The sequence below is a fragment of the Trichosurus vulpecula genome, chromosome 5 (genome assembly GCF_011100635.1).
Source record: "Trichosurus vulpecula isolate mTriVul1 chromosome 5, mTriVul1.pri, whole genome shotgun sequence".
In the NCBI taxonomy this organism is placed as follows: Eukaryota; Metazoa; Chordata; class Mammalia; order Diprotodontia; family Phalangeridae; genus Trichosurus; species Trichosurus vulpecula.
In genome coordinates, this window is record NC_050577.1 from 48,754,254 (window position 1) to 48,778,321 (window position 24,068).

The window sequence follows — 24,068 nt, forward strand, 5'->3', positions numbered from 1 at the left end:
GGGTACGAATTAGACTAGATGGCCCTTGAGATCTTCTCCCAGCTCTGAGGTTCTGTGACTGGGTTCTGAGTACAGTGAGATTATCACTGTCCTAGGGCTGAACACTATGCCTTTCTCCATAGACCCTACCACATTATCTTTTTTAAAAGTTTTATTGACATCCACATCAATCAGCATATATTTATTAAGTACCTACTACGTGCTAAGTACCATACTGGGTACTGGGTATACAAAAACAAAAGCAAGCAGATCTTTTTTCAGGGGGACCAGTCTAACCATGACTCTCTCACATTTTACTTATGAAGTTGAATTTTTGAACCTGAGTGTAAGACTTTACACTTATTAATCTGAAGAAAGAAACATGGAGAATTACAATTTGTTGATGTCTATCCAGCCTTGACCATATATTTAGACCATACTATGAAAGGATGACCTTAATGAAATGTTGTTTAAAACTGTACACTTCTTTTGTTAATCCAACAACCTTCTGAACTTTAGTTTGGTCTCCTGGTAGATCCATGTACCAGAAATCCAGTGTCCTGGGCTGATACCCTGTGTCAGTTGTTTTCAGGACAAATATAACCTATTGTTGATCATTTATCCTGGCTTGCAAATTAGTCACCTCTGAGTTCAGTTCCCAGGAGAAAATACTGGACCACAGTACTCTTTCCACTTTCCTTCTGTGTAAGGAAGAAAACAAATCTTTCCAGCATGGTCTTCTATGGTCTGATCTACTTTCTAAGCATAAAAAGCCATGTAAAGAGACTACCTTAATTATTTTAGGCCATTAAAATATTTAGTTTAATTTTACCTGTTAGGTATAAATTGGCTGATTCTACTAATTTTTTTTCAGTGAGCAAAAATTTCCCAGTTGAAATTCAACTATATTTGACACTTTTCTCACAAACAACTAGCCAGAGTTTCCACCTGTTATTTCAGTAATGAATCACAAAAAAACCTGGAGTTTTAGCCATGTCATTTGAACTATTTCAAAAGTAATCCCCCAAAATTGTCCCGGCTGGTTTCATTATCCTGTAGGGACTATGTCTCTGTTATATCATCTTCCTTGAAATGGACTCATATATAAGATAGAAATTTTTGGATTATGATTTTTGTTTTTAAAAGGAGGTGATTTCTCATAAAAATATTTTAGATATTTTCTAGTGCTATCTTAGTTCTAAACATCAGGTCCAAATTTAGCCTTCAATTTATTTGACAGACGTATTAAAATTTCATTATTTTCAAGCAAAGAGAACCTTTTATGCCCTGGGATTATAAAGATAATGTACATAGACATCAATAATTAAGGACAAACTCTTCAACCTGTTATTAAATGCAAAGGCTAAAAGAGTGGTTACCTCTTCATAGGGTAAGCTTTATATCCATGTATCATTTTCTATCAGATATTTTTATCAAATGAGAACTGATTCCAAACAGTGCAATCCATAGAGTCAGACTATGACTCCCTAACACTGGACCAGTTTAGGTTGTTTTAATGTTATTGCAGCTCAGCAGAGATACAGCTAGTCTTGGAGTCAAGAGATCTGACCCTAGATAAGTCAGATGTCCTTTCTGAAACAGTTTTTCCACCAATAAAAGGAGAGTCATAGTATTTAACTGGCTTATTTCCGTTGTTGGGTGGAAATCATTTTATAAACTTTAAAGCACTATATAAGTGGGTTAATATTATATTTGGGTCAGATACTTTTATACACACATACTACATTTCAGAATCCACCAGCAGGCACTTCAAATTCTTTATTAGATGTCAGTGTTATACAAGTTGTCCTCAAAATAAGACTAAGATTTTGAGGACACTCTGCATATGTCTTGTAAACGAATTTTTTTTTAATGAACAAAAACCTATTTTCTCTCTCTCTTAAATCTCCTTTCTCCCCCCAAAAACCCAAACCCAAACCCTTGCAAACAAATATGCAGAGTAGAACAAAACAAAGGCCCCCATTGGCCATGTCTAAAAATACATCATTTTCCATCTGAGTTTCATCAGCTGTCTGACAGGAGGTAGGTAGTATGCTTCATCATTGCTCCTTGGAATCATGGCTGGTCATTATATTGACTAGAGTCTTTCAAAGTTGCTTGTCTTTACAGCGTTATTGTATAAATTGTTCTCCTGGTTCTACCTACCTTATTCTTGTGATACAAAACCAAGTTAATGTGAAAACTGTCACCTTCACCATTTTTGACAGTACAACAATATTCTATCACATTTATATGCTATCATTCGTTCAGCATTTTCTAGTGGATGGATACCCACAGTGCTTTGCCACCAAGAAAAGAGTTGCTATAAATATTTTTGTAGATATGGGACCTGTTCCTCTTTCTTTGAGTTTTGTAGATCTAATAGCGATACATTAATGACTTTGGTGGAGTAGTTCTAGATTGTTTTCCTGAATGGTTGAACTAGTTTAGAGCTCTACCAATAGTTACATTAATGTGCTTATTTTCCAGCACTCCCTCCAACATTTCTCATTTTCCTTTTTTGTCCACTTTGTCCCTATTTTATTAATGTCAGCTTCATTAAATCATGTAAACAAATTACTTTTATTCCCTTACTAGTAAAATTTAGTAATTACACATCTGTAGTTTTAAATATAGCAACTTGAAAGAAGTAAATACGTGTACTGAATTAAACATGCAGATTTTGAAATCCCATGCTACTCTCATGACCAGTAGCCATATGGAAAAATACCTTTATCTATCACCATGCCTTCCGTATTATGGTCTTTTAGATTTTGAGAATGTACCTTTTATAAATAGAAACGAGAGATGTCACTGTGAAAATTTTCCCACATTCAGTAACATCTACTTTGCTCCCAGGGTGCGCAGAATATTTTATTAGATACTGTCAAAAAATAGAAGAAACCTCTGCCCTCAAAAGGCTCATGATCTGACTGAAAAAAGTTAATATTTGTAGAACATCATATTAACAGAAATCAATGTAATACAAACAAAACACCTAACTACTGTTTCCTGTCATTCTCCCAGCCCATAGAAATATTCAGCCCCCACTGCATTACCAAAATTATCTTGCTTTTAATCAATAAAGCCTTTTACATTTCCCAGATCATCTTTGGTCGTATGAATAAGTCATGCATTATCCTATTTTAAAAAGAGACATAAAATGTTTCTAGTATTTCAAGCCAAGAAAGCTGGAAAGAAACACTATATTGAGTTTATCATGTATGAGTCAGCAGATGGAGCATTGCAAGAAGACCTCAGAGCTTCTTCATCATTAGCTGGCATGTGAGCTTTTGTAAAACAAATGCTTTCGAAAACATTTTTTCTGCAAAAATCTTATAGTAAATATTTTTTATCAGGCAACCACCAAAGTTTGTTGGGAATTCCTGGCCAGCAGGACAACTCAAAGGGTTGACTCATGAAAGCATTTGGAAAAAGAATCAGTAATTCTAATGACCCACAAGTGGAAGTGGGAGTACAAGACTGGTGCTTCTGTCTCCTTGGTTATAAGGGCAGAGAGAGAGAGGACAGTTGGACAACTCTTTTATTTCCATTCTCCCATGGAAAAGATTGATATAAAATGGAGGAGCTAGAGTGACTCAGCCAGAATCCCATAATGATTAAGTGATAAAGCCTAGGGTAGGATTTATTACTCTTAAATCTAGTCTTACACTCATATACTAGTGATAATACCAGTACATAATAGCACCCATCTCCCAGGATTGTTGGGAAGATCAAACAAGATAATATTTGTAAAGTTCTTAGCACTGTGCCAGGCAAACAGTAGGCTATGTAAACATTAGCTGTTATAACGATGATTACGGTGATTATTGCACAACACTATAAGCCAAGAGATTTGTAGTTGGGCGGTTTTTTGGGGGGGGAGGGGGAACTGCCACTTATTTATTGAGTGACTTTTAGAAAGACACCAACTCTGCCTGCCTTTCTTGTTGGGGATGGTAACAGGAGTGTTTGAGTGGGAGTGTAGTGTACAAAGTTAGGTGAAGAGGCCTTCCTCTAAAAATAAATACCAGCGAGTTCAGTTGCACTTTTCCCAAATGTTAAAACCAGGGTTAATACAACAACAATCATTTATCTCAAACTCAGGTATCCAGTAATCTGCCCTGCTTATGACATAACTTAGATCCAGGAAGCCACCATACAGTACCATTGATCAGTCAAAACAGAGGCCACAAAGTCCTGACACTAAAGCCATGGTCACTTTATTCACAAGTGAGCCCCTCAGACCCTCACTTAGGGTCAACTTACTATGATTTTACATACAGTTCTACTAAGGCTTTTAAATTTCCAAATCTGTAACATAGTTAGAAGAACTAAACCAAGTACATTGACTACAGAAAAAGTTCTCACCTAAAACAATGGAGAATATAGAAAAAAGAAAAACTAAAAAAAGCAGACATCAGAAGTAAAGGAAAAATAGCCCTGCAGTACTGTGGAGCAGTCCTCTATATGACATTGGGCCCTGAGTACATCACAGCATGATAGTTGGCACTGATAATGATTTTGTTGAATCACCAAGGGGGTTCCATTTTATACATTACTTTCTGTTAAAGAAAAATAAGTAAACCATGTAGCAGTTTTAGAAAGATTTCCCTATATGATATGGGGAAACTCTTTAAATGAAAGTTTTGGTATTTAAAGAGGCAACTTGAAAGTTCTAGACAGTTTGGAGTTTATTGTATTTGTTCTCTAGCTGTTACCCAAATCTCATATATTTACTCCCCTCCTTACCCTCCAGTGAATCAGAAAATAGTCCCATTTCCTAAGCTTCAAATAAAAAAAAGATATTTACAATTAATTTACTCCTGGATTTTTAATATTTAGTTACAAAAAATAATAGTTATATTTTCCCATAGATTTCATCAGAAAAGTATTCTTCATCTTGACATTTCAGTTGATGATAACGTTGGCATTAATCTGCTTGTTTGTTTTCTGGTAAGCATTATTTCTATATATTAAATTGTTAATCTGTCCAGCATTATTACTAATAACATAATATGTTTTTTAATCATTGTTCAACATCATATCCTTTGTCTGTCTATTACTACAGATAACACTTCTGAAATTCCTGGTGGAAACTGCCTAATCTTTCCCAGATCTTAAGTAATTTTTTTCATTGGGAAACCACCTATTTAAAAGTCCAGTGATTCTGTTTTAAAAGCACCTTTCTAACTTAATGCTTTAACATTACCCTCTTTCCCCCCAACTATAGTAAATCCTGATTTTCTTTATTCGTCAGATTCATCCAGCTCATTCTTATTTTTCAGTTTGGGTCTTTTTCTCCCAGATTGTCTCCCTGTGGCTATTCCACATTCCACAAAAGTATATACATACACACAGTTCCTCTCTCAAAGCTAGGCTCAATGTTAAGAAAATCATATTTACAAAAATTTAAACTTATAATACAGATAAATCAGGACGGTATATCAGAAAACTGGCTTAGGAGTTAATGGTCCTCGATTCAAATCCCAGCACTGTGACCTTGGCAGTCATGTAACTCTTCTCAGGGTTCCTATTTTTTCATCTGTAGAATGAAAGGATTGAACTAGATGATGCCCTTTCTAGATCAAAATCCAAAGATCGATGAACCAGTCAAAAGATGCATTGCAGTCATTGACGCTCGGAATGCCGATCACAGGATACCTTAAGGTGATGGACTAAAATTAAACTGTTAGGGAGCACACTCCATTGTTAGAAACCTGGGAGGCCCAGGGCCAAATGCAGATGCTGGGTAACACTTTGCACTTGAGTATCAGAGTCAATTGATTTTTCTTCCCCATATGATACCTAGCAAATGATCCAGTAACTATTAAAATAAAGATGTCATAAAAAGAAATCTGTACCTAAGGAATATTAATCCATCATTGTTTTGAAAGATGGATTGAAACAGGGAGAGAGCAGAGACAGGAAGTCCTCTTATCAGTCCGTCAGTCGATCCATTTCCTTTTGTAAGCCCTTGAGATCAGGGATTTTTTTGCCTGTGTATCTCCAGTGCTTTGCACAGTGTCTGGCACATAATGCTTAATAAGTGTTTGTTGCCTTCCATATGTTCAATAAACAAGCATTTGCTAAGCACCTATATAGACTACATGTATATATGTGTGTATATGCATATACACACACATATATACACACACACATATATATATATATATATATATGCATATAGATACAAGATAATGGGGGGAGATGGGCAGAGAACTCACTACCTGTTGGGAGTATAAGGACGATTTAAGCTAAGCTTTAAGGAAACCCCAAAGGAGTTCTGAAGTTTGAAGTGAGGTGTGTCTGCATTTTAGGGGAGGGGAACATCTTGTACAAAGACTCAGACAGGCATGGTGGGTTGCGTGTGAGGGCATGAAGCAGGGTAAGTCTGGGAAGGTAGACTGGAGGCAGGTAACGAAGGGCTTTCAACATCAAACAGGAATTCGTTTGTATTTGACTCTCGAGGTGGTAGGAAATGACGGGAGTTTATTAAAAGGAAGCGTGACACGATCAGACCTGTGCTTTAGGGAAATTACTTTGGCAGCTGAGGGGAGGATGGGCTGGATAAGGGAGAGAATGGGGACAGACCAATGAAGAGGCTGCGGTGGCAGTCCAGGGGAGAGGCAACGAGGACCTGCACTGGGCTGATTGTTGTGTAAGTCTAATTGGAGAACTATTGTGGAGGTAAAATGAACAGGCCTCAGCAACTGTGTGGATGAGGGGGGTGAGGGATCAAAGATGATGCCCAGGCTACAAACCCGGTGCCTGCAAGGACAGCTGGGACCACAAAAGAAGTTCAGAACACAGCGAGGCCCAGGGAACTGTTGGTTGGGTACTGTTTGTTGCCAGTCCTACCACCAATAATGCAAAGATAGGGAAAAACAGCAGTTTGTTATGCTCAGAGCACAGGCATCATGGAACAACGACAAAAAATTAGTGAGCCCAGAGCTTCCCTTTCAGCAGCCTTTCATACAGGTTTTGATTTACCTGAGCAAGAGGAATGCAGCGGAATTTGAAAAATCAAATTAGGGAAGAGAGTGATTTATAAACCAAAAAACAGATGACAGGAGGGGAAGAAACTAGGTGGTTAACACCGGCCACATAGTTGATAAGCTTAATTTTACAGCCTCTAGCAACTATGTGATGTCCTCATCTTAAGTAAATGATGCTAAGAAAGTTAAGGCATAAATTCCCTTATGATCTGTGTGTGTGTGTAGGAAGAGATGGTAAATTCAGTCTGGGGCACAATGAGTTTGAGATGTCTCCAGGGTGTCCAATTCTAAATGTCTAAAAGGTGGTTTGGGTGATGCCAAATGGGGATGCTAAGGGGAAAAATGAAGGCTGAAATATAGAGCTTGGAGTTGTCTGCCTAGAGATGATAATTAAACTCATACGAGTGGATGAAATTAATGGGGGAAAGAAGAGGGCCCAGGACTGAGCCTTGGGGAGCCATGCTTAGGAGGTTCATGGTTGATGGCGGGAGGGTCAGGGGGGAGCAGGACAGTGATGGCGAAGACAAGACGCTCAACACTTGGGCCCTGCACATGGCTACTGGAAAATTCTTTTGTAAATCACACTTGGGACTTACTCTTTTCCTCCCATGATGCCTCTCTTTGAGTTGGTCTGAAATACTGTTTTCGTTGCTTATCTGTACTCTTTAGTATTATAAGGCCTATTTTAAACACTGTTATCTTTTTATTTCTGACTAGCATACCTATCAAAACGTGGGTGCTCCTGAATCCCTGGTTCACTTACACTCTCTTGTAAGTATTATCCACTTTAAAACAAACTGTCTTTCTAGTAAAACACACACACAACCTCATTTTTACTCTGGTACTTTTATAATTTAAAATTATTTAATATACTAAATAATCACCACATTGCTCTTGCACTACATATTGTTGGCTATCTTATAATGTGGTTAAGTATTAGATATTAATAACATAGCTTAATGTTGTCTTTTAGCCCTGCACTTTTTGGCCTAATCATTACACTAGCTTGCTTTGAAGATGCCCGTCGTAAAGTGCCAGAGAATTTCTTTTTACTCTTCATTTTTGTAAGTAGAAATCCTTAAGACTTATTATATCTGATCCCTGGGATAAGTCTTGTCATGTTAGCAGACTTTCTTATTTTTAAAATATATTTTATTTATTTTAATCAGCCGATATTTGCCTTTTCACCTTCCCTCCCCAACCCCCATTCTTCAAGAAAAGCAAAACTCATCACAGATGTGTATAGTCACTCAAAATAAATGTCCACTTTGGCCATGTCCAAACAAATATTTGTTTCATTCTTCATTCTCTATCAAGAAGGGGGATAGCATGTGGAATCTTGGCTGGTTATAACACTTTTAAGAACTCAGTAGCATAGTGTTCCATCACATTTATATTCCAAAACTTCTTCAGCCATTCCCCAGTTGATGGGCACCCCATCAGATTCCAGTCTTTGCCCCTTCAAAAAGAGCTGTAAATACTTTTGTTCATCCTTAGGGTGCATTTTACTCAGGACTGATCTCTCCCTTAATCAGATTTCCCCTCTCCCCTTTCTCTCCTGTTTCCCTGTTGAGTGAAATATATTTGTTTGTGTGTGTGTGTGTGTGTGTGTGTGTCCTTTCATCTTGTGACCGGTACAGAAGAGAGTGAGGTCACAGAGTCAGCTGCTCCTCCTCACTCCCTCCTCCTCCTCCTTTGTAGTGATACCAGACTCATTAAAATTAGAAGGTAGATATTCATTGTTTGAGAGAAATTGAGTCTATTTCTGAACTTAAGGAGTTCATGTATGAATTAATAAATTTGCTTATAAAATAGCATTTCTCCCCAAACTTTTGGGTCCCTCTAATAACACCGAGTAGCTGTTGTGTCATCCCCGATGTTATATGTATTTTGGCCAGTCTTTAGCAAATGACTTGGGAGGTTCAATAAGCAGTGTTTTGTGTGACACAGGTATTTTGGTGAATCACTTGGTCATTCTATTAACTACAGGAAGTTTCTCAGTTTACAAAGTGGTTCTATCCTAAAATTTTATTTCCTAGTTATTTGGAATTTGCAACATATTTTGTGGGGCCCATCCAGGATTGTTTGATTTAAGGCATGGGAGGCTGATATCTGGGCTACTTGGCCTTATAAGGCATGAGATAGGACAGCTCTCAAAATTGAACAATAGAAGTACATGGGGTTAACTTGTAAGTTAAAGTCTATGTTTCCTACTATGTTTTCCTACTATGTTTCTATTTGTTTTGGGGACTTGGGACAGATTTTTGCAACATAAGCCTAATGGGACATTGTATGTTGTGTGCTGAGAGTGAATGTGAGAGTTAGGACCACCTAGCTGTGGAAGGTCTGCCAGGGCACAAAGGGTTAATGCTGGGAGTGTTTAAAGAGCTATGCACTTTACACTGAGGAAGGCTTTCAGGAAATTGGCTAACTTCTGTCTTGGGTCAACTGCCTACCATTGTGCAGCTTCCCAGGTCGGCAGAGAAATATGTAGAGCTGGGAATGTGGAGCAGTGTGCCCAGAGGCCCCTTAGTGTGATATACAGGGACTGTACCTTTATAAGTGACGGGAGAGTACAGAAGGAATGACAAGGGATGAGCCTGGACTCTTGATTCTAGACAAGGTTTTATTAGGTCAAGCTGTTGTAGTTCTGAGCTGCAAGCTGGGCCTATGAAAGGGGTCAGGCAGCTCTGCCAGGAGCTCAGAGTAGTCTCTGGGGGTATGGAAGGGAAGAAGAAGAGAGAGAACAATCATAAGCTCCTGCATATTGCCCGTGTTTTTTCTGTTCCTTACGTGGCATGAAATAAAGGGTGGTAAAAGCTGTTCTTTAGCTGACGTTGTTAGCTCGCATCGTTGAATGGGACCTGGGCCCCTTTTACCTACGTGTTCGGTGACCTAAACATGAAGTATATTCTGACAGCCCCGGGGGAAACGTGGCGGGGGGGTGGTAAATGACCCAAATTACAGGGTTACCAAGGGAAATTCTGGGTACAGGCACAAGCCAAAGAGAATAAGTTAGAAGAAACCTTCTACTCCAGCATTGACCTTGGATCGTATAAACCCACGGCTTGAGATTTGGGGTCACAGTTTGCAGAAGGAATGCCATAAATGTTACTTAGGCTGTTGGGTCACCCCACAAAAATCTATTTAGTCTATAGTGTGCTTGGAATATTGTGCATTTGCGATGGCTAATGGCAGAAATAACACTGTTACAATATTTTTAATTAAGCAAAAAATAGAAAAATAATATTGGATAAGACATTTTGAGTTTTTAAAAAGGAAAAACAGATTTAACAAGAGGAGAATGAGGATTTTCTAAAAGGGATTTTTGGGAACCTTCAGAAACTTCAGAGACTGATCTCACTGACTTTCACATTAAAACTTAAAACATTTCTGTTTCTCAATATAGGAGCATCATTCAATTCAGCTCAACCCCACAGACGTTTATTCAGCTTCTGCTATTGACAAGACTCGGTGTTAGGTCCAAATACAAGGGCAAAATTGAAATTGTCCCTGACCTTAAGGAATTTAGAGTCTAGTTGGAATATATGTGGGTGTATGTATTAGGGGCACATGATATGTAGTACATACACATGTATAACATGTCCAGTGTGCTTTAGATGATGTTTACATTTGGAGAATACTTGGTACATTGCTCTTGGAGAGGCTAGAGCAGGTGTGGCCATTTAGGAGGCTAGAGCAGGTGTGGTCATTTAGGAGGCTAGAGCAGGTGTGGCCATTTAGGAGGCTAGAGCAGGTGTGGCTGTTTAAGAGGCTAGAGCACATATGGACTTTTAGGAGCCTTTCTGAGGCTGTGGAGACATTCAAAAAGGCCCAGCAAGTTCAGCTACTGTCTCTCCTACTATTCACTCCTCAGGGGATCTCAGTGACTCCTTTACTCTTAGAGATAGTTTCAAAAGCTGGGAAGAGCAAGCCCCAGGCTTCTGGGAGTCAGAGCCCAGGCAGAGTTGTTCAGCCAGCTCACTACCAGTGTCCTGGGGAGCAAGGGGGCTATCTTGCAGAGGAAGAATTCATCCAGGAATTGTGCTGCATCTAGACATGAACTTGGTGGGACCTATGCTATCCAGGAACTTGGCTAAATTTTGAGCCTACTTCACCCCAGACACCAAGGTAAGGCAAAGTAGCCCTAGAGGTACTGGGGAAAATGTTTGTATGTTTGCTCTGGCTGTATCTTTGAAGGAAATCTCCTTTAGTAATGTTAATGTATTATGTTAATACATTAATAATAATGTATTATGTTAAGTATTTACATGTAATAGGGGTGTCTGTCACCGGCCCCCTTATAATGGGAGTTACACAGCCAGTGGGGCCTTGAGCTAGTGGGAGAGAAAGAGACACCCACAAACCCCTCCAATACTAGAGTCCTGAGGGGCAGATGTAACTTTCCTGAATCTGAGACAGCGGGGCCAGAGAACATATGTAACATATGCAAATAAACAGATATTAGAAGATTTGTGAAAGGAGTGAGTCCTAACAGCTAGAAGGAGGAGGATTCTGGGAGGCAAAAGAGAGAAGCAGAGATGGTCTGTATGAATGCCTCGTTCAGGTGGGAGTTTCAAGTTTTCCGCTGTAGACCAGCTTGGCTAAACATAGAGGATGCTGTATTGGAGAGGTACACTTCTCAAGGGTTTGCTGTATCCAGAGTGTATGATAAACATCTGTTGCTGCTTTGTTTAAAAGTTTGGCCCACGGGAAATGCTAAGCAGGCCATCCATTCCACCTCAGAGTTGGACCTGGACTCTTAGAAGGGGCTCACTCAGCTGTCTGTCTGGAGTCACCCTAATAAAGATATTCCATTGCTGTGGCTTAAACCATGCCATCAGAGTGGGAAAAGGGCAGCCTGAGAAAGGCCCCTTTGGGATTTGCCACTGCCTTCCTGAAGACAGTGAGCCTGTGAAGTGGTTCAGACAAAAGTCACTGCCCTAGGTGATGCTTGGGCACCACCGGATTGACTGCACCTCCAGATTTAGGAAGATTGTAGAGGAATCTCAGCTGAGGGGTTTTGGATGGGACCACACACATCTTAAAATCCAACACAAGTGGCCTCCTTTCTTTCCTTTTCTCCTTCTTAAAGAACTAACAGACACCCCAGGTTTAATAAATTCTGCATGACCTCTGAATTGTCTAGGCATTAAAAAACATGTGGGGCTTAGAGGCTTCTAGAAGCTGCTTTTTTAATTCATCCACTGTTTCTGGAGTTTACCAGTTTTTCTCTCTGTTGTCCCATTCTTATTCTAAACTGCTGCTGGCTGGTTCTTTAACTGACCGTCTCCTGTCATCAAGGGAGAGAAACTTATCAACTATGGTTCTGTTACTTCCTCAACAATATAAATACTTCTGTAGTGAGCTGTTTGCTGGTCTTTTAGTCTACAGGCTACTGAGGATCTCAAGGAGCTTTTGTTCACCTGGATTACATCTATTGATATTTACTGTATTAGACATGAAAATATCTTAATATTCTTATGAAAATGGTTTCAGCCTCAAGAATTCTTTGAAAGGGTCTTGAGGACCCCCAGTAGTCGTTGGATGACATTCTGAGAACTCCTGGTCTGCGGCGTCAGAAGCTACAGATGGATCAAGTGGGATGACGTCCGAGAAAAGGTCATCGGATTGAGCAGATGTTCATAAACTTAAAGAGTTTTGGTAGAGGGCTACTACTTGAATGGCCAGTAAGGAAGTGGATGGAGATGGATTGTAAATTTGGCACAGAAGGGGTGGAGAAACGCAAGATGACAGCTTGAGGGTATGGCAGAGCCGACCAATCGCAAGTTTTGTGAATTTCTTTAATTGACAGGAACACCTTGGCATAGTGTCAGACAAGCTGATTAATAAGGAGGGTCTGAAAAAGCCACACACACAAAATTGTCAGTAAGGAGAAAGACCTCTGATCTCAGAGACTGGAGAGAGATCTTCCTGAGGTCCTGGGTCATAACTGTAACTCCTGGTTTGTAGCCCCAGCACCAAGAACTGTGTCCTCTCTGTAATAGGGGCTTAGCAAAGGCTTATTGCCTTGCATTAAAGAGAGTTGGGGAGGAGGATGAAGAGGATGTGCTTACATGGGAGAAAGAGATTGCCTTGGGCTACGAGTAATAAAAGATGGGAAAAGGGCAGGATATGTTTAAGGGTAAGAAAAATGGAGGAAAGCAAGAGTAGTAGGATGAGTAAATACTTGAATTTGCCACTGGGTGGCACTGTTGGCCCAAGGCAGCTTTAGTGATTGCCAGGATCATGCTGGGTGCTAAGTATTTGTTGGAGGGTTGGGGAGTGGAGAAAGGAGGATACTGAGGGAGGGGGCAGAATGGGGTTGGATAGAAATGGTGATGGGAAGGGCTCTGTGCAAGAAGTCCAGCAGGAGATTCTGCATGTATGGGATGTTCCAAAGTTGGGTGTTTGAAATTCCTGGTGTACCTTTACAAAGTCAGAAACAAAACCAGGAACCCTAGCACAGTCCATGAATTTGCTGATTGATGTTGGACATCAGCCAATTACCAGAGGGCAAACATAGATAAAACCTCCTTTGTTGAACAAAGAATGGTGTTCTGATTCTTAGTTTTGTCAGCTGATCTGTCTCCAAACAAACATGGTGTGTAGCTTTTATAAACTGGGGCTTTCTAACCCAACCTGCACTTGCTCTGACAAGTCAAATCCCTAGAGGAAGGCTACTGGATATGTCACCTGTCAGAACCTGATTCACAGCTAGGCTGGACCCCTTAGGTCATTCCCAGGTGCTGCTCTGGTGGTCAGCTTGGCCATGGACTCACATCCCTGGATCTTTGGAGATCTAACGAGATTGTGCAGCCTAGTCTCTTCCATCTCCAGCTCTCCAGCTCATCAAGAAAAGGACAGGATAGAAACAGAAGCAAAAGGAGAGCCATGAGATCCTGCCTTCCTATCCGCTTGGGTGGGGAGTGGAGGCTGCTGGTGCTAGCCCTCTCTTCCCCACCGTAGCACCACAGTCCTTGCCTCCTCACTCAAAGGCATTCAGGCAGGAACTCAGTTGTCCCTGTGGGAATCTTTTCTATGTACACTCACTTCTGGCTCGGCAGCCAGTCAACAAGTAGATTGGAAATGGAGAGCCTGGCCCCTTCGTTCTGTGGGATCAGGGGCTTCCAGAAGGAGCCTCAGCAAAAGTGCAAGCTGCCGGGACTTGTTGGCCACACCCTGATTCTAGGTGCTACTGTCAGTATGGTCATTGGTGATCAAGTAAGAATTTCTGGAAAGAGACTGTGTGGGATGAAAGACCCTCACCCATTAAAAGTTATTAAGGAGCCACCTCAGGGTGGGAACAGAAATAAATTTTATTCAGTTCTCGAGAATTGGCCATCCTCTGCTAGCATAGAGCAGAACCAGCAAAGGAGGCGCTTTACAAGGGGCAAAGCACCCATAATTCCTAACACCAGAGAATTCCCGCCCACCTCCGACCCTTCTCATCATTGGTTAGGAGGTGAGCTTACAATCTGAGCACGAAAGCAAGACAAAGAACCGGGAAATTGAGGCACAGAAACTCCAATTCCCATTCCCTTAGTTAATGATTACAACTGAGGTGACATCTATAAATCTAAAGAAGGAGAATAGGATAAGGGGAGGGGGAGACCCTCTCCATTCTACAGTAAAGGAAAGCAGGTCACAGTGACCCTATTCCTACTGAGCAAAAAGTTTCAGGGTAAACTTTGCCAGAGGCTGAGCCATCATACTATCATGGCCCCAGAATTTTTTTTTTCACTTCCCTATTTTTTGATTTTTAAACATTTCTTAGTATAGATATAGATATATATTTATACATATCTTCCCTGTGAAGTCATCACATTTTATTTACCTCACAGAGACCAATGAGTTAGTGATGGGAGAAGTGCAGAAAAAGATAAAATAGCTTGTGACTAATAAAAAAAAAGTCACGTGAGACTAAAAAATACAATCAGTTTTAAAGCTTTAGGGTTTCATGCCTCTCCAGTAGACTATTTACGCAGATACACCTCAGAGCTACTGGTTCTGGGCTGTATTTACTTCATGCAGAAGAGGTTGTGACTCCAGATTGGCAGAGAGAACCCTCTTTAGGAGAGGCGCACTGAAAAAGACTTTGGAACCTGCAGACACAGGAGAAGCTGACTTCTCAACATGCCCCTGATTTCTAGCTTGTCCTCCCCTGAGACTTTGAAGAGAGACTTCTCTTGACTAAGATTCGATCTCTAGATAGAGTTGAGACCTTATTTTTCTCGTGTTTAAAGAACTCATTTTTATATATATTTTTTCATACACTCTAATCTGCAGAACTCCAATTTCTGTTGTTGTTTTGTTTGGACATAATGGTTTTTACTCACTACTTGTTGTTTCATTTATTTATTTAGTTTTATTTTTAGTTTGGAATTCTCTCTTCTCCCTCCCCCACCCATTGAGAAGGCAAGAAAAACAAAACCCATTATAAATGTGTATTGTCATGCAAAACAAATGACTTTGTTAACCACATCCAAAAAAGGGGGAAAGAAATAAGGAAAAGAAAATGGGCTTTATTTTGTATTTTGAGCCTATCAGATCTCTATCTGAAGGTGGATAGCATGTCTCATCATGGGACCTTTGGAATTATGTTTAGTCATCGTGTTAATCAATTACTAAGGCTTCCAGAGTTGATTATCTTTACAAATTTGCTGTTATTATGTATAAATTGTTCTGATTCTGTTCACTTCACTTCGCTTCCGTTCGTGCAAGTCTTCACAGGTTTTTCTGAAACCTTCCCCTTTACCGTTTCTTAGAGCACAGTAATATTCCATCACATTCATATATCATAACTTGTTCAGCCATTCGCCAGTTGATAGGTATCCCCTCAGTTTCCGGTTCTTTGCTGCCACAAAAAGAGCTGCAATATTTTTTTTTTTAACATATGAGTCCTTTTTCTCTTTCATTTCTTTGGGTTATAGAGCTAGGTCAAAGGTGATAAGCACAGTGTAACAGCAGTTTTCCAAAATACTTTCCGGAATAGTAGAACTAGTTCACAACTCCACCAGCAATGCATAAGCGTACTTGTTTCCGCACAGCCTCTCCAGCATTTGCCATTTTCCTTTTTTGTCTTAGCCAGTTTGATTAGTGTGAGGTACCACAGAGTTGTTTTAATTTGCATTTCTCTAGGGGCAGCTAAGTGACACAGTGGATAGGGTGCTAGCCTGGGGTCAGGAAGACTGAAGTTCAGATCTAGCCTTAGGTATTTACTAGCATAGTGAAGCTGGTCAAGTCACTTAACCCTGGTTTGTATCAGTTTTTTCATCTGTAAAATGGGGATAATAATAGCACCTACTTCCCAGGGTGGTTGTAAAGCTCAAATAAGATAATTGTAAAGTGCAGTGCCTGGTACACAGTAAGTGCTATATTAATGTTTTTTTAAAATTAGATCATTTTTTTCATGTAGCTGTTGATACCTTGGATTTCTTCCTCTGAAAACTGTCTATTCATTTCCTTTGACTATTAATCACTTGGGCAGTGGCTTTTTTCTTGAAAATTTGACTTGGTTTCCTATGTAACTTAGAAATCAGAAAAATTTGCTGTAATTTTTTCCTCTAGTTTCCCATTTTTCCTTCTAATATTAGCTGTAAGAAATGGGAGGAGGAGTTTTGTTTCCACAGAACTAAGGTGTGCTTCCCTGCCCTCCCCCACCCCAGCTTTAGCAGAGACCAGGCCTCAAGGTCGGTCAGGTGAGAGGTCAGAGGCTTGTACGCATGTGCATACTTTTTGAGAAGGCAGTCTAGGGAATTAGAGAGGCCAAACCCACTTGAACCTGTTCAAGCTTATCTAGGGTCTGGTCTTGGTCAAGAATCCAGGCCTACTGATTTGCATATTTGCATATGTTAAAGAGGGAACGTAGGGGAAGTAAAAGAATATAGTTTAATCCTAAACTAGGACAAGGAAAATCTAATTAACTTCACTTTTGCTTCTGTATCCTTATTACCCTATTTATATAAACTGTATAACCTAGGAAAACTATGTAAAAAAACAAAGATTGTAAACTAACCATGACTCTAGCAGGAGTGGAGGGAATGGTTACCCCTGCTCCTGCGTATCAGTGTGAGTGTTCCCGCGAGCACTACCCCCGCTCTCCCGGGGAGCGTAATAAAATGCCTTCCTCTGCCCACTCTGGTCCTGAATTCTTTGGGTGTGAATGGGCAAATCACATGGATTTTCCTAAGGTCAAGTGAAGGGAAGCAACAGGCAGCGGAAGCTTGCCAGGCTTACTCCTGGATCTTGTCTTGGGGTGTCCTGTGATCCCCACTGCGGTGTTAAGAGGGCTTCCACTCTGGATTCCCTTGGGGAACCCTGTGGTCTGCACGGCCTTCTTAAGGGGACATCACATGGGACTTCCGGCCTTCTTAAGGGGACATCACATGGGACTTCCGGCCCTGTCTCGGGAGCCTTGTGATCTTACTGCCATCCTAAGGGGCCATCACTTGGGTCTTCCTTAGGGTCTGACCCCTAGGAGGCCCTGTGATCCCCACAGATTAAGGGATGGCTACCACTTGATCTTCCTCTGGGAGTCCTGTGGTCTGTACAGCCTTCCCTAGGGTTTATCACAGGGTTCTTCTTCAGGACTTTGGCCCTGCCTAGGAAGTCCAGTGATCGCCAAAACCACGTTTCTCACATTAGCTTCAGTGGTTTTATTTGTGCAAAAACTTTTTAATTTTATGTAATCGAAATTGTCCATTTTACCTCCTATGAGCCTCCCTATCTCTCATTTAGTCATGAACTCTTCCCCGTCCATAGATCTGATAGATAATTTCTTCTCTGTTGCTTATGACGTCACCCTTTATGTCTAAATCATGTACCAATTCTGAGCTTACCTTAGTCCCCTTCTTTCTGATTGTCTTTTATATAACCAACATTTGGTGCATAGAAGTTCAGCTGGCAAAGGTAAGCTAGGGGCTAGCAACAAGGAAACCCCCACCTCAGATCCCCAGGTGGTTTCCCTGCCCTGGTCCTGCAGTGCGTCTTGAGCCTCCCCGCTGCCCCTCTGCGGATTTGCACACCTCAGTAGTCTGACTGGACCATTTCTTCTGACTTTCCTTATAGACACTTGTGGAAGGTCTACTGCTGGGAGCCGTATCCGTGTAAGTCACAGGCTTGGCTTGCTTGCTTTCTCTAGTCATGTGTTTGCTTTCTTAGAGTGAGCTTCTGCTGATGTGTGTGAACAGTGATCATCCTTGTTCGGTTTTAGTTTCTATCATGCCGAAGAAGTGATGTGGGCAATAGGCGGAACAGCCTTGGTGACCTGGGGCCTCACCTTGTTTGCGCTACAGACAAAAGTAGGTATGATTTGATTGTCTGTTTGTTATAAGGGCCATTCAGAAACACCCGTGGGCTTTAATGAGCATTCCATGAGGACAGGGCCTGCTTCCTTTGCCTTTGTATCCTTAGGTCTTAGTAGAATGTCTGAGACATAGTAAGTGCTTAATAAATAGTTTTTGACTGATTAATTATCAAGATGTAAGAGCACCAAGACTGTGAGGAATGAATGTGCTCCCTTAGGAACTTTCAAACCCTTTTAAGAAATGTTGGCTTTTTTTCCCTTTCCCAAGATTGTTTAAAGCAATATTTGAGGGAGATTTTTTTTCCCTTGATATAGTATCAGAGGTAGGATTAGAACCCAGGTGTAAATCTGTCCCAGCCTGGGTTGGGTAGGGTTCCAAGACCTGTTCTCCATCTGTTGCACCTGGAGGCCCCACCAAGAGACTCCCAAGTCTGTTGGTCAAATTCACCAGGAGTCAGGATACTGGTAGGCCTCACCCAGCAGCTTACTCTTTCAGGCCCATATACCCTCAGTTGGTAAACCATGAAGATGGTAGCTCTGTCTACCTGCTTCTCTGTAGCAGCATGTACTCTGTCCACAGGGAATAGTTCCACTTTCTAGGTCTCTGATTACAGACATTAGTGAGGCCACTTTGTAAATGGGTTCTAACGCAAGGGCACGGGGAGAAGGTGTTGAAGACTACATTATTATCCAGCACACTTCATTAAAAGTTAGAAATTAGAATCCAGGTTCAGATTTAGGATGTTTTCAAATTTGCCAATTCAATCCATAGCATTTTTTTTAAAATGTACTATATCACACATGTGCTTACATGCCGAAAGTTTGCCCATTTGCACAAAGGCATGCCTGCTTATAAATAGCCAGAGGCCTGGCCCAAGAATAGAATACTACTAGTGGTAGTAGCTAATGATAGGGCATTTTCACATAAATACTTTGAAAAAAAAAAAAGACTATTGGTGCTGTAGCCATAAGAGGATTTTCAGCTGAGTTCAGAAAAATAAAAAAAGTGACTGTGATTATAAAAACTTTGTTTTGATGATTTTAAACTATTTCTTGTTTAGGCTTCTCTGTTTTATTCCAGTTGGGTCGGGTCTGAGTTATTAGCACTAAAATTCTTTTGAATGGTCCTAAATTATTCTTGTCTGGCTATTTTTTTAGACCAAAATGCTTGTCTGCAAATGGGCAGATTTCAGGCAGCATGCTATAGATGCATCTGCAAAATGGAGCCAACAATCTTTTCAGTTCCTGTGTCTTAGGTTGTGGTGAAGACTGAATGGGACAATGTAAGGGAATTCTTTTTAGGTGAACTGTAAGATGCTCTAATAATGTCTGCAATTAGGCTTCTGGGCAATAACTCTAGGAGGCCACTGGAGTTGATTAAATAGAAAGATGACATGGTAGATGGCCTTGAAAATTGAGTGGAGACTAGACTGCAGGGGGAGAGACCAACCAGCAGTTTCTCTAAGTACAGTGTTTTTTGCATACTCTAATTGGGTGTTTTATTTTTTCCTCAGTTCGATTTTACCAACCACTTTGCGATTCTCTGGGCTTTATCCTTCGTGTTAGTCCTCTATGGAGCGCTTTCTTTCTTTATGCCCTCCTATGTAAGTACAACTGGAAACCCTCTACAAAAGGAATCTTTTAATTACCATCCCATCATTAGGAATGTATACGAGATTTGAGCTCAGAATGGAAGGGAGAGGTGGAGAGTAGGCCAGATGGCAGGTGGGAAATGGTAAAATCTTGTCAGTGACTCCTAAGCTGCTCCCAGAAACACAAATCCATCTTTAACAGAGGCGTCCATCCCAGTGATGTTCTGATCCCCAAACACCTCAGTCTCCAAGGAATTACAGTTGGGGGAGGTCCAAAAACAAGACCTTTCAGAATACGTCCAGGGATGACCTACATGCAAGAAGTGTAAGGGAAATGTGGGATCAAAAGAAGGAAGGGTCCAGTCATGTAGCGAGAGCAAGGGATGGTCGAGGAGGAACAGACAGCCTGTGAGCCGCTCTGAGGAGGTTGCTAAAGAGAGAAGAGTGAGGAAGACCTCCCCAGGGCAGGAAGGAGAATCCATGGGAGGCCACAGACCAGGACTGCCGGGTCATCATCTGGACCAGTGGAAGGTAAAGGTGGGGGGGGTGTGGAGAGAATAAGCACTCATTAGGTGCCTACTGTGTGCCAGGCGCTGTGCCAAGCACCTGCGAAGTGGGTGCTATTATTATACTCGTTTTACAGATGAGGAAATTGAGGCAGACAGAGTTAAGTGATCTGCCCAGAATCACATGGCTAATAAGGGTCTAAATCTGGATTTGAACGCTGGGCTTCCTGACTCCAGAGCTAGTATTCTCTCTGCTGGAAGGAAAGCAGAAAGTGATTTGAACACTGATCCCCTGATTTTTAAAGTGAAGAAAAAGTCATTATTTGTGCCAAATGTTGTTTCTCCAAAAGGAATCTAATACATCTGATAGACAATATTCTGGATGTAGTTGCACCCCACAAGGACCATTGGTCACCATTATTTCCTGTGCAGAGTGGGTAAATTGGCTTTGGTTTATGACTACAATATTGCTCATTGATCACTCCATTTCATTTGTGGCTGTAAGTATTGCTTTTTTCCCATGGCCCATATTTTTTTTCTTAAGAGCACAGCCACCGGGGTGGGGTGGAGCCAAGATGGCGGCTGTAAAGCAAGGACTTGCATGAGCTCCCCACCACGTCCTCCAAAAACCTGTAAAAAATGGCTCTGAACAAATTCTAGAACCGCAGAACCCACAAAATAGCAGAGGGAAGCAGGGATCCAGCCCAGGACAGCCTGGATGGTCGCTGGATGAGGTCTATCGCAAACGGAGTGGAGGGGAACAGAGCTCAGCATGGGAGGCAGCAGGACCAACCAGACCAGGAGCTGGGCAGGACAGGCCCTAGCACCCTGAATCAGTGAGCTGTGGCAGTTACCAGACTTCTCAACCCACAAACACAAAAGACAACAGAGAAGGTTAGTGGGAAAAGCTGCGGGGCACAGAGTTAGCTGTTCGGCCACCGCACCAGGGGCAGTGGGGGAGGTGCACCTACAGAACTACAGCTGCAGTTACTTCCAGCGCCAGGCCCACTTGGTGGGAGTAATTAAGTGGCGGATCAGAGCAGGAGTAAAGAGCCTGCTGAAGATTTGCATCAGACCCGGGTTGGTGGTTCTTGAGGAAGGAGGAGTGCTGGTGTGGCAGAGCTGGCTGTATAGAAATAGCTCTGATGTCAACGGCACATCCCCTCAAGCTTGGAACAAAGTACTCTTTGCTCTACAAGCAGTCATACCCCGACGAAAAACTCAAGGGTCAAGTAAGTTGGCTGGGAACATGGCCAGGCAGCGAAAACACACCCAGATTCAGTCTCAGACTTTGGAATCCTTCTTTGGTGACAAAGAAGACCAAAACATACGGCCTGAAGAAGTCAACAAAGTTCAAGAGCCTACACCAAAAGCCTCCAAGAAAAACATGAACTGGTCTCAGGCCATGGAAGAGCTCAAAAAGGATTTGGAAAAGCAAATTAGAGAAGTAGAGGAAAAATTGGGATGAGAAATGAGAATGATGCAAGAAAACCATGAAAAACAAGTCAATGACTTGCTAAAGGAGACCCAAAAAATACTGAAAAAAATATTGAAGAAAACAACACTTTAGAAATCGACTAACTCAAATGGCAAAAGAGCTCCAAAAAGCCAATGAGGAGAAGAATGCCTTGAAAGGCAGAATTAGCCAAATGGAAAAGGAGGTCCAAAAGACCACTGAAGAAAATACTACCTTAAAAATGAGATTGGAGCAAGTGGAAGCTAGTGAGTGACTTTATGAGAAATCAAGATATTATAAAACAGAACCAAAGGAATGAAAAAATGGAAGACAATGTGAAATATCTCATTGGAAAAACCACTGACCTGGAAAATAGATCCAGGAGAGATAATTTAAAAATTATTGGACTACCTGAAAGCCATGATCAGAAACAGAGCCTAGATATCATCTTTCAAGAAATTATCAAGGAGAATTGCCCTGATATTCTAGAGCCAGAGGGTAAAATAGAAATTGAAAGAATCCACAGATTGTCTCCTCAAATAGATCCCCAAAAGAAAACTCCTAGGAACATTGTCACCAAATTCCAAGCGCCCAGATCAAGGAGAAAATACTGCAAGCAGCCAGAAACAAACAATTTGAGTATTGTGGAAACACAATCAGAATAATACAAGATCTGGCAGCTTCTACATTAAGGGATCAAAGGGCTTAGAATATGATATTCCGGAGGTCAATGGAGTTAGGATTAAAACCAAGAATCACCTACCCAGCAAAACTGAGTATCATGCTCCAAGGCAAAATATGGATTTCCAATAAAATAGAGGACTTTCAAGCTTTCTCAATGAAAAGACCAGAGCTGAATAGAAAATTTGACTTTCAAACACAAGAATCAAGAGAAGCATGAAAAGGTAATCAAGAAACGGAAATTGCAAGGGGCTTACTAAAGTTGAACTGTTTTGTTTACATTCCTACATGGAAAGATGATGTGTATGATTCATGAGACCTCAGTATTAGGGTAGTTGAAGGGAATATGCATATATATGTATATGTTTATGTATATATATATATATGAGAATGTGTATGTATGTATATATATGTGTATATGTATGTATGTGTATATATATGTCTATATATGTCTATATATATATGTAAAAGAGAGAGAGCAGACACAGGGTGAGTTGAAGATGAAGGGAAGATATCTAAAAGAAATAAAATGAAATTAAGGGATGAGAGAGCAACATACTGAGAGAGGGAGATAGGGAGAGATAGAATGGGGTGGATTATAGTAAAGGTGGCAAGAGGAAGCAGTTCTGTGGGAGGAGGGGAGAGGGCAGGTGAGGGGGGAATGAGTGAACCTTGCTCTCATCAGATTTGGCCTGAGGGGGAATACCATACATACTCAGTTGTGGAAGGGTTTTACACAATGATACGCACGTGGCCTATGTTGAATTGCTTGCCTTCTTAGGGTGGGTGGGTGGGGAGGGAAGAGGGGAGAGAACTTGGAACTGAAAGTTTTAAAAACAGACATTCAAAAACAACAACAAAAAAAAGTTTTTGCATGCAACTAGGAAATAAGATCCACAGGCAATGGGGCATAGAAACTTATCTTGCCCTACAAGAGAAGAAGGGAAAGGGGGATGGGAGTGGAGTGGGGTGACACATGGGAGGGCTGACTGGGGAACGGGGCAACCAGAATATATGCCATCTTGGAGTGGGGGGAGGGTAGAAACGGGTAAAAAATTTGTAATTCAAACTTTTGTGAAAATCAATGCTGAAAACTAAATATATTAAAGGAAAAAAAAAGAGCACAGCCACCTACCTTGGTTGATAAATCTAGTCTATGACTATCTCTTCTTAAGGATAAAAAATGTATAAGTACCTCCTCCCCCCTTAGAATTGCCCAGTAACATTTTACCCCTTTTTACTTCCTTCAGGGGCTCACGTCACCAAATATTTAAGTGCCCACTGTGTGCTAGGCACTGTGCTAAGCACTAGGGATACAAAGAGACAAAAAACAGTCCCTGCCCTCAAGGAACTCATAGTCTAATGGTGGAGACAACATGCAAACAAATACGTACAAACAGGATACACATAGGAGAGACTGGAAAAGCAGGAGCATTAAGGGGGACTAGGAAAGCTTTCATGCAGAAGGTGGGATGTTGGCCAAGTTTTAACGAAAGCCAGGGCAACCAGAAGGCATAGTTGAGGAGGTGGACAATTCCAGGAATGTGG

The 24,068-nt window shown here is 41.1% G+C and overlaps 1 protein-coding gene across 1 annotated transcript in view; it reads left to right on the forward strand.

Annotated features, from left to right (window-relative positions):
• LOC118850876 (protein lifeguard 2-like) overlaps nt 1-24,068 on the forward strand; it is a 35,434-nt gene that overhangs the window by 3,028 nt on the left and 8,338 nt on the right. Inside the window, exons 2-7 of the mRNA XM_036760515.1 lie at nt 4,857-4,935; nt 7,695-7,748; nt 7,951-8,041; nt 18,048-18,085; nt 18,193-18,280; nt 19,800-19,889. Of these exons, the coding sequence (XP_036616410.1) occupies nt 4,857-4,935; nt 7,695-7,748; nt 7,951-8,041; nt 18,048-18,085; nt 18,193-18,280; nt 19,800-19,889 (440 nt within the window). The remainder of the gene's footprint in view (nt 1-4,856; nt 4,936-7,694; nt 7,749-7,950; nt 8,042-18,047; nt 18,086-18,192; nt 18,281-19,799; nt 19,890-24,068) is intronic.